The sequence below is a fragment of the Amblyraja radiata genome, chromosome 2 (genome assembly GCF_010909765.2).
Source record: "Amblyraja radiata isolate CabotCenter1 chromosome 2, sAmbRad1.1.pri, whole genome shotgun sequence".
NCBI classification, from domain to species: domain Eukaryota; kingdom Metazoa; phylum Chordata; class Chondrichthyes; order Rajiformes; family Rajidae; genus Amblyraja; species Amblyraja radiata.
In genome coordinates, this window is record NC_045957.1 from 4,111,332 (window position 1) to 4,122,314 (window position 10,983).

General features: G+C 43.9%; 1 protein-coding gene across 1 annotated transcript; it reads left to right on the forward strand.

Moving 5' to 3' along the window:
- Positions 1-10,120: 10,120 nt before the first annotated feature.
- LOC116983996 (U6 snRNA-associated Sm-like protein LSm6) lies at positions 10,121-10,741 on the forward strand. The gene is given in 2 exon segments (XM_033038008.1): positions 10,121-10,275; positions 10,277-10,741. Coding segments are annotated over 2 exon segments (243 nt in total). The 5' UTR covers positions 10,121-10,167; the 3' UTR covers positions 10,412-10,741.
- The last annotated feature ends 242 nt before the right edge of the window (positions 10,742-10,983 follow it).

The window sequence follows — 10,983 nt, forward strand, 5'->3', positions numbered from 1 at the left end:
CCCTACCAGGAATGACAGTGGAACAACAATGACAGGAAGATGTGGGATCTTTTCATTCCAAAGAGGAAGAAAGATTTGAGGGGGAGAAAGAGGCGACTGTGGCTGTCGAGGCAAGTCAAGGACAGCTTAAAACTAAAAGAGACGGCAAATAACATAGCAAGGACTAGTGGGATGCCAGATGATTGGGAAGCTTTTAAAGAACAACAGAAGGTAACTAAAAAGCCAATCCAGGGCGAAAAGATGAAACACGAAGATAAGATAGCCAAAAAATATAAACGAGGATAGCAAGAGTTTCTTCAGATATATAAAGAGTAAGGAAGATGGTTGGACTGTGGGAAAATGCAGGACATTTGGGCAAATAAAGAAATGGCAGAAAAGGAACAGGTGACCCTTCTTCAGACTGAGAGTCAGGGGAAAGTGAAATGAGAGATGTAGGACAAATGAATGGAAGATATGCAAAAAGCAACGATAATCAAGGAAAGGTGAATCCCACAATGGACTTTATTTTAGTCAAGTCAAGTCAAGAGAGTTTATTGTCATGTGTCCCAGATAGGACAATGAAATTCTTGCTTTGCTTCAGCACAACAGAATATAGTAGGCATGAATACAGAATATATCAGTGCGCCTATATACCATTATATAAATATACTAGACTAAGTGGGACCCGTTGGGTCCCATGTTCACATGGGAGGGCTGGTCCCCCGTCGCAATATTCCACCTCTCCACCAATTCCAATATTGGTGGCCAGTGGGGGAGGGGGGGAGCTTTCTGGCGCGCTGGTATGGGTGTTGTTGGCTGCAGGGATTACTGGTCTCCAGAGGGCTAGTATGGACATTGTGGGCCAAATTGATTCTTGAGGTGGCAGCTCAGTCCCTCAAGCCTGATGTGCTGGCAGCTCACTCACGGCTGGTGGGCTGGCAGTTGACTCACGGTTATTCCTTGAAATTCCATTTCAAGCAGAGTGCAAGGCCACCAAATTCAAATCCATTTTTCTGCTATTTCAAGCAGGGTGCAAGGCCACCAAATTCAAGTGCAGTTTCATACCACTTCAAGCAGGGTGCAAGACCATCAAATTCAGGTTCAGTTTCCTACCACTTCAAGCAGGGTGCCACCGAATTCAAGTGCAGGTTCCAACCACTTCAAGCAGGGTGCAAAGCCACCAAATTCAAGTGCAGTTTCATACCACTTCAAGCAGGGTGCAAGGCCACCAAATTCAAGTGCAGTTTCATACCATTTCAAGGAGGGTGCAAGGCCACCAAATTCAAATGCAGTTTCATACCATTTCATGCAGGGTGCAACGACACCACATTCAAATGCAGTTTCATACCATTTCGTGCAAGCCCACCACATTCAAATGCAGTTTCATACTATTTCAAGCAGGGTGAAACCACCATAAAAACCCACCATAAAACCACACAAAACACCACACTCACAGTTCAGTAGACATTTAGTGTGTTCAGTTGATTCACAGCTCAGACAGTCGTGACCTCTCCCTCCCCCATCATGCAGAGACTGAGCCACACCCACACTTCCGGGTTTTATAATCCCTCCCCCTCCCACCAGAAAAGGTGTGGCCTTCATGGCGTGATTGACAGGAGAGAGATTCCCAACATTTTTTAAACACTAATAACACTTTTGTTTTTCATTGATGGGAAGAATCCTCTGCACCTGATGAGCAGAGGGGGACTGAGTAAGATGGCCAAAAATCACAGCCGTAAGTGGTAACGTTTGATCTAAAATCAATATAGTGCAAACAGGAAGTTGTCAAGTTTAGACAAACAATCATTTGCATGCAGTGCCTTTTCACTTCAACCCAAACCCCCCAAACAACCATTTGCATGCAGTGCCTTTTCACTTCAACCCAAACCCCCCAAACAACCATTTGCATGCAGTGCCTTTTTACTTCAACTCAAACCCCCCAAACAACCATTTGCATGCAGTGCCTTTTTACTTCAACCCAAACCTCCCAAACAACCATTTGCATGCAATGCCTGTTTACTTCAAACCAACCATATTTTCATTTTCAAACCACATAAGGGCACTCACAGTTGAGTAGACATGTGTTCAGTGTTATTCAGAGCTCAGACTCGTGACCCTCTGGCTTCCTCCATCTTGCAGAGACTGAGTGAGGCACACTACTTCCGGGTTTTATAGTTCCTCCCCCCTCCCACCAGCAGGGGCAGCAGAGAGAATGGCAAATTTAAAGAAAGCATTAATATCTCTCTGATTTATCATCGATGGGAGAAATCCTCTGGTCCAGGAATGTGGAGGGGGGCTCTGAGCGAGGTGGCCAAAAATGACGGCCGTAGGTGGCGGCGTTCTCTCGGAAATCACAGCACAGTGAGCCAAAAGCGGTCAAGATCAGACTTTTAGCAATATAGATACACACATCAATAAATAAACAGATAAAGTGCAAATAAACAGTTAATGGTCTATTTATGTTCAGAGAATTGTTTCAGTTGAGTTTAATAGCCTGATGGCTGTGGGGAAGTAACTATTTCTGAACCTGGACGTTGCAGTCTTCAGGCTCCTGTACCTTCTACCTGAGGGTAGCGGGGAGATGAGTGTGTGGCCAGGATGGTGTGGGTCCTTGATGATGCTGCCAGCCTTTTTGAGGCAGCAACTGCGATAGATCCCCTCGATGGTAGGGAGGTCAGCCGATGATGGACTGGGCAGTGTTTACTACTTTTTGTAGTCTTTTCCGCTCTTGGGCGCTCAAGTTGCCGAACCAAGCCACGATGCAACCGGTCAGCATGCTCTCTATTGTGCCCCTGTAGAAGTTAGAGAGAGTCCTCCTTGACATACCGACTCCGTAATCTTCTCAGGAAGTAGAGTCGCTGATGTGCTTTCTTAATAATTGCATCAGTGTTCTCGGACCAGGAGAGATCTTCAGAAATATGCACGCCCAGGAATTTGAACCTGTTGATATAAATGGGACTGTGGGTCCCCATCCTACCCCTTCCAAAGTCCACAACCCTTGGTTTTGCTGGTGTTGAGGGCCAGGTAATTGTGCTGGCACCATTTGATTAGTCGGTCGATCTCACTTCTATACTCTGACTCCATCAGTGATACGTCCCACAACAGTGGTGTCTTCAGCGAACTTGATGATGGAGTTCGCACCATGACCGACTACGCAGTCATGAGTAAAGAGTGAGTACAGCAGGGGGCTGAGCACGCAGCCTTGAGGTGCTCCCATGCTGATTGTTATCGAGGCTGACACATTTCCACCAATACGAACAGTCTGTGGTCTTTGAATAAGGAAGTCGAGGATCCAATTGCAGAGGGATGCGCAGAGACCCAGATCTGAGAGCTTGGTAACCAGCTTGGAGGGGATGATTGTATTAAATGCTGAGCTGTAATCAATGAATAACAGCCTGACAATGAGTTTTTGTTGTCCAAGTGGTCCAGAGCGGAGTGGAGAGCCAGCGAGATCACATCCACCGTTGATCTGTTGTGGCGGTAGGCAAACTGCAGTGGGTCCAGATTTTTGTCGAGGTAGGAGTTGATTTGCGCCATGATCAACCTCTCAAAGCAGTTCATCACCACCGACGTTAGTGCCACTGGTCGATAGTCGTTGAGGCACGTCACCTTGCTCTTCTTGGACGCCGGTATAATTGATGCCCTTTTAAAGCAGGTGGGAAAATCAGACCTCAGAAGTGAGAGGTTGAAAATGTACGCAAAAACTCCAACCAGTTGGTCCGCACAGGTTTTTAGAACACAACCTGGTATACCATCAGGTCCAGGTGCTTTTCGAGGGTTCACCAATCGAGCTGATTGAGTAGGCTATACTGATCTTATTAGATGGCATATAGCCACAGAAAAGGAGGAAATAGTTACAGTTAACAAGTTGTGCATAAAGCCGCATGTGGAGCCTCAGTTGTAAAGCCCCAGTTGTATAGGGCTCTGGTGAGACCACATCTGGAGTATTGTGTCCAGTTTTGGTCTCCTAAATGGAGGAAGGGCATCCTTGTGATTGAGGCAGTGCAGTGTAGGTTCACGAGATTGATCCCTGGGATGGCGGGACTGTCATATGAGGAAAGATTGAAAAGACTAGGTTTGTATTCACTGGAGTTTAGAAGGATGAGGGGGCTCTTATAGAAACATATAAAATTATAAAAGGACTGGACAAGCTAGATGCAGGAAAAATGTTCTCAATGTTGGGGACGATCAGCCATGATCACAATGAATGGCGGTGCTGGCTCGAAGGGTCGAATGGCCTCCTCCTGCACCTATTTTCTATGTTTCTATGGGCGAGTCCAGAACCAGGGGCCACAGTCTTAGAATAAAGGGGAAGTCATTTAAGACTGAGGTGAGAAAAACTTTTTCACCCAGAGAGTTGTGAATTTGTGGAATTCCCTGCCACAGAGGGTAGTGGAGGCCAAATCACTGGATGGATTTAAGAGAGAGTTAGATAGAGCTCTACGGGCTGGTGGAATCAAGGGATATGGGGAGACGGCAGGCACGGGCTATAGATTGGGGACGATCAGCCATGATCACAATGAATGGCAGTGCTGGCTCGAAGGGCCGAATGGCCTCCTCCTGCACCTATTTTCTATGTTTCTATGGAGCACCAGGTTCAGTTCTAGGCACGACATCTCAGATACATTACCCTTGCAATGGGTGGAGTGCAGCTTCATTAAAATGATACCTGGGTTGAAAGGGTTCGTCTATGATGACAGATTGTGTAGAATACGTCTCTGTTCTCATGACCATGGAAAATTAAAGGGTGATTTAATTGGGATAATATGATAATTAAAGGATTTAATAAGGCAGTTAGAGGCGACTTCCTCTGAAGAGCAAACGCAGAGCTTGCAAGATCCTTGCAAGATCACCCAAGGTGGATGTTGGGAGTTAATTCTTTGCACAAAATATGGAACTGTTCTCCCCAAAATTGCTGAGGCCAGGAGTCAAATGAAAACTTCAGAATTGAAGTTAATAACCGTTTCTTTTGACAGGTTTATTAAGGTATAATAAACTGGATTAGCAGCTACAGGGAAAGGTTGGACAAACTTGGATTGTTTTCTGTGGAGCACCGGAGGCTGAGGGGAGGCTATAGAAGTATATAAAATTATGAGAGGCCCAGATAGCATAAACAGTCAGAACCTTTATCCCAGGAAAAAATGTAAAAGACTGGAAGGCATAGCTTTATGGTGACATGGGCAAAGTTTGAAAGAGATAGATGCTCAGGGCAAATGTTATATTCGGAGGGTGGTGGGTGCCTAGATTGTGCTGCCAAGGGTGATGGCGGAGGCAAAAACTATTGTGATGTTTAAGAGGCTTTTAGATAGGCCCATGGAAATGCAAGGAATGGAGGGACATGCATTACATGCAGGCAAAGAGGGTTAATTTAACTTGCTGTTATTTTCAGCACGGACATTGTGGGCCGAAGTGCCTGTTTCTGTGTTGCTGTTCTATGTATGAAGAATCCAGAAAAATAGATAAAGTGTAACATTGTCATGGATAATAAAATGGCAGAATAATGTCGACGGTTTGAATGTTTCTGGCTTTAGTTGAGTTCGGAGATACAATGTGGAAACAGGCTCTTCGGCGCTCCAAGTCAGCGCAAATCAACGATCACTCGTACACTAGTTCTATCCTACACACTAGGGACTAGTAACAGAAGCCAATTAACCTGCATGTCTTTGGAGTGTGGGAGAAACCCCACGTGGTCACAGGGAGAATGTACAAACTCCGTACAGACGGTACAGACAGCACAGAGACTGTGGTCAGGATCAAACTCTGGCACTGTAAGGCAGCAACTCTATGCCGCCTCTGTATCTGAAGCTGTATCTGAAGATGAGAATAACTGAACAGATTGTGGGCAGAGACAAGATGGGAACGGTACGGGAAAGAATGCGAGACTTAATCTGTAAAGGTAAAACCCACTTACAAAAGAGCCTTCAAACTCAAGCTGTATTGTTAGTTGCGACATGACTCAAACTTCAAATATGCACATGAGATGAGATTAACTGGCCCTGCCTAAACCAACCAAACACTCATTGCATTACCGGATACTGCACACCTTTTCCTTAATTAAATAAAAAGCTGATTATCAGTATTTTCTCATTACTGGTTTGTGAGAAAACAAATCGCTCAGGCTCACTTCATCTTGAGCAAGCATTAGGTTTTCAAATCAAAGATCTTTGCTCCTAATTACATATATTGCCTCAGGAGCTGGGTGGTGCCGTCAGTTGGCCCAATGTTTTTATACGATTCTGGGTGCAAATATATGATCAGCCGATATTAATTACATGAAAATATCTTATCTGATCATGCATGCCAACCTTTGGCTTTTTAAGATCAGAGTCCATTTGTCAAGCTGAAAACATTCTACAAGACAAAACAACTTTCTAATTGGAGATAGACACAAAAAGCTGGAGTAACTCAGCGGGTCAGGCAGCCTCTGGAAAAAGGGAACAGGTGACGTTTCAGGTCCAGACCCTTGACCCAAAATGTCACCTATTCCTTTTCTCCAGTGATGCTGTCTTCAGTATAAACCAGTTCTTTCCTACACCTTTCTAATTGGGATTAAAATTGAAAAGAAGCAGATAACTTTGAAAAGAAAACTGTAAAATTGCATAACAGCACAATTTTCATTGGGAACTGAGTGAAGGAGTGTAATCAACATTTTACTCGTTTAAAGAGGCTGTTATGGGCACCATTGTCCAATAAGCTACATTGTCCAATACCGTTACATTCTGTGATTGGGTTGTAGGCTACCCAAGCGGAATTTGAGATGTTGTTCCTCCAGTTTGCGCGTGGCCTCACTCTGACAATGGAGTAAGCCCAGGACAGAAAGGTCTGTTTGGCAATGGGAAGAGGAGTTTAAATGGTTAGTAACCAGGAGATCCCATAGTCCTTGGAAGACCTATCGCTAATATTCGGCAAAACAGTCGACTAGGGGAGAATACGTGTTCGGCACGGACTAGAAGGGCCGAGATGGCCTGTTTCTGTGCTGTAATTGTTATATGGTTATATGGGTGTATGCCTGGTCCACATCAGGAACACCGGATGCAGTAGATGAGGTTAGAAGCATGTGAATCTCTGTCTCACCTGGAAAGACTGCTGGTGTCCTGGATGGAGGTGAAGGAGGAAGTACAGGGCCAGGCATTACATCTCTTGTGGTTGCTGTGATGGGTATTTTGGGTGTAAAGGGACGAATGAAGCAAGGAGTTGCGCAGGGAATGGTCTCTGCGGAAGGTGAAAGGGGCGGGGATGGGAAGATGTGGCTACATTCTGTGGTTCAGTTAGCCAATCCCGTTGATTTCAGGTCACAAAGAAGAGCTAGTTTTCCACGATTTCTTTGATTTAGGGGAATTTGATTTTCAGAGCTGTGGGAAGACACTGCAGATACTGGAATCTTGAGCAAAACAAAAAGTGATGGAGGAACTCTGCTGTGGCATCGATGATGGGCAGCATCTGTGAAGGGAATTGACAGACGACTTTTCGGGTTGACAGAACACAAGGTAGAATGGACTGATGACCAATTCCTGCACGGATGCTGCCCCATCTGCTGAATTTCTACAGCACTTTGTGTTGTGCTTTAACAAAACATTATGGCTTCATAGTTGGCATTGGCAATTTATTTAATATTTATTTCAATACAGGTGTGATAATCAAGCTATTAAAATACACCTGTGAACTCATTGCTGTGCTCAGCACAATAACATTTTCTCTCAATGGCTAAGGTCTTCCATGAGTCAGTTGTGAGTTTTACCCCGTCACTGATAACCAAAACCTTTCTGACTACCTACATAATCTTTTCAGTTCAGCCCCAGTTGCTGTGTCTGCTTTCCATTGACAACGTGGCAAACCTTTGCAAATAGTAAAAATCCTTGCCTGGGGCAGATATTAGCTAACCTGTTCTTCTTGCTGGTGATGTTAGATATACCAAATGAAACTCGACAAGAGGATCTCCACTCTGTAAACACATGTAAAAACACTTTCAGTGTAACTCAGTCATGTGTGTGGTCATGGATCTACAAAGTTACACTTCTACTTGGGATTATTTTATCATCAAACAAGCAGTTGCTACCCATCAGCTGTTACCCAAAAGACAAGACTCTTGCTAAAAATTAGTGCAGAGCTCTGAATCCCACGTGACTTTGTGAGATCACGGAGACTGCGTGAAAAGTGTGAAGGATTCACGAAATGGTGGAAGAGGTAAGGAAGACCAATGAAAAAGCTGCAGGGAAAACCTACTGAAGTTCTAATCACAAGGCCCAACCTTTAAAGTCAAGATTATTTTTGTATTTCAGCAATTGCTAACTGCATTGGAATGTTATGGAGAGTTTCCAAAACTAGCGAATGGTATGAAGAAGTCTTTCAGCAATTTTCTCACATATACTGTACACACATAGTTTTTGATTTGATGGGGTTGTTCCTTGCAGAACTGAAACAAAACAATCAATTTCTCCAAACAAGTGGTGATAACATGGAATCTAGCCCATGCCATGTAAATTCAAGCATTCTCAAACAATACTTGAGGAAAGGAAAGACATTTTTACAAAACATTTCCTTAAGAGGAGATATTGGACAAGCAATGTAGAAACAAGAACTGCAGATGCTGGTTTACAAAAGAAGGCAGTGCTGGAATAACTCAGCGGGTCAGGCAGCATCTCAGGAGAACATCAATAGGTGACAATTCATGTTGGGATAGTCTGAAGAAGGGTCTTAACTTGAAACATCATCTACTGTATCTATGTTCTCCTGAGATGCTGCCAGATCCACTGATCATTTTGAAGAGGGGTCCGGACCCAAAACGTCACCTGTCCATTCCCTCCCCAGATGTTGCCTAAGTTCCTCCAGCACTTTGTTTTGCCCAAGACTCTAGCATGTCTCTAGCTACTCGAATTGCCAAGGCCTGGAAAACGACAGAACAAGTGCTGATAAATAGAAATAGTGTAGACAAGTAATTGATGGTTACCATGAATGTGGTCAGCTAAAGGGTTTATTACTTTGAATATGACATGATAATAACATTCCAAAATGCTTTACATCTTCTTAAATATTGAATCATTAATGCCCTTCAGGGAAGGATATCTGCAATCAAGATATTATTTGTCACATGCACTAGAACAATTACATTCTACAGCATGAAAACAGGCCCAATTCATCCATGCTGTCCAAGATGTCCTATCTAAACTAGTCCCATTAGCTCACATTTGGCCCATATCCATCGAAACCTTTCCAAAAGGGCCTGTCCCACTTGGGCGACCTAATCCGCGAGTTCTGGCGAGTTTGCCCTCGACTCATACTCGCAGCATGGTCGACACGAGGTCCTAGGAGGTCTTCGTAACTCTCCTTCATGCTCGAGTGGTCTCTGTGTACTCGAGGCCTCAGCTAGGTCGCGGCATTTTTTTCAATAAGTTAAAAAATGCCCGCGAGTAAGAAAAGGTCAACATGGAAAAAATCGATACTTTTTTACTTGTAGGTTTAGTCGTAGTAGGTCGTAGTAGGTCGGCATGTTAGTCGTAGGTAATCGAGGGTAGTCGAACGTAGTCATAGATAGTCTTCAACATAGTCGAAGGGAGATCGAAGGAGGTCGTCTTCACTCTCTGTTATTCGGTGTCCAATTTTCCAGAAGTTAGTCGTAGCTAGTCGTAGCCAGTCGAAGCTAGTCTTCCACAGAGTCGAAGGAGGTTGAAGGAGGTCTTCCACAGAGTCGAAGAAGGTTGAAGGAGGTCTTCTACATAGTCGAAGAAGTTCTTCAACATGTCATTTTTTTAAACTCTTCTAAACTCGCCAATTAGGACAGCCCCCTAACTATGTACCTGTGCAAATGACTTTTAAAGTGACTGTCCATTACTTACTGAAGCTATTGGGTCATACAGCGAGGAAACAGACCCTAAGGCCCAACTTGTGAATGCTGACCAACTGGCACCATCTACACAAGTCCCAGCTGTCTGCGTTTGGACCATATCCCTCTTAACCTATCCTGGCCATGTGCCTGTCTACCTGTTTAAATTAGCATTAGATCAGGTAATCTAGACCATTGCCCTGTCTGGAATGTGTGCCGCTCCTGACCCATAGCAAGCTGTTCAATGTCCTTTTACATTGCCTAGCAAGCCATTCAGTTGTATCATGCCTAATCGTGAATGCTAGTGCGCAACCATTCCAATCAAACCATCAGTGGACCATGCGTAGGCTGAAGCTGAAGGACGCAAAATGAGCCTGCAAAAGCAAACACCCAGCGATTTTCTAAAACAAATTATAGGGAGGCCAGTGGTGGTTAGACTGAACTCGGGTGTGGATTACTGAGGTGTTTTAGCTTGTTTTGGATGGATATATGAACATAGCACTGGAACAGACAGAAGAATATGTAAATGGCCAGCTTAAGAACAAATATGGAGATGCATTTATTCAAGGCAACAATGTGTTGTGCAACAGTACACAGAAGATAAGACCTTAGAAGATGTTGTGGACTGAATATTGATTTTTGATTTGAAAGACATAATTTTTTTAACGTAACAAAACTTTTCTTTAACTCTTTTGAAAATGTAGTTTTCTACACTATATAACTGGTGGTTTCTCGATAAATAATGATTTAATCCATATCTTCGTTTGGTTTACCAGATAGTGGCTGTGATGTATGTGTCAAACGTGATATCTTATTCTGACTGGTACTGGCCTATTTTGGAAGTATTGTATACAATTAAAGGAATGTGCATGTTTGGATAGAAGCTAATATATTGCTGAAAACATTGTGAATAAAGGACTTGATGTAAAGGGAAAAAAAAGATAGTGCATAATTACACAGCTAACAGGAGGAACTCTCCGTGGGTGGTGGGGCCCGGCAGGTGAGTGAGTACTAAAGATAAGGCTGAAATATTCACCACCAAGTGCTGAGTGGATGACGCATTCTTTCCTCTGTGAAGAGATATTCAAAGCTAATTTTTAAGAAGGAACTGCAAATGCTGGAAAATCGAAGGTAGACAAAAGTGCTGGAGAAACTCAGCAGGTGCAGCAGCATCTATGGAGCGA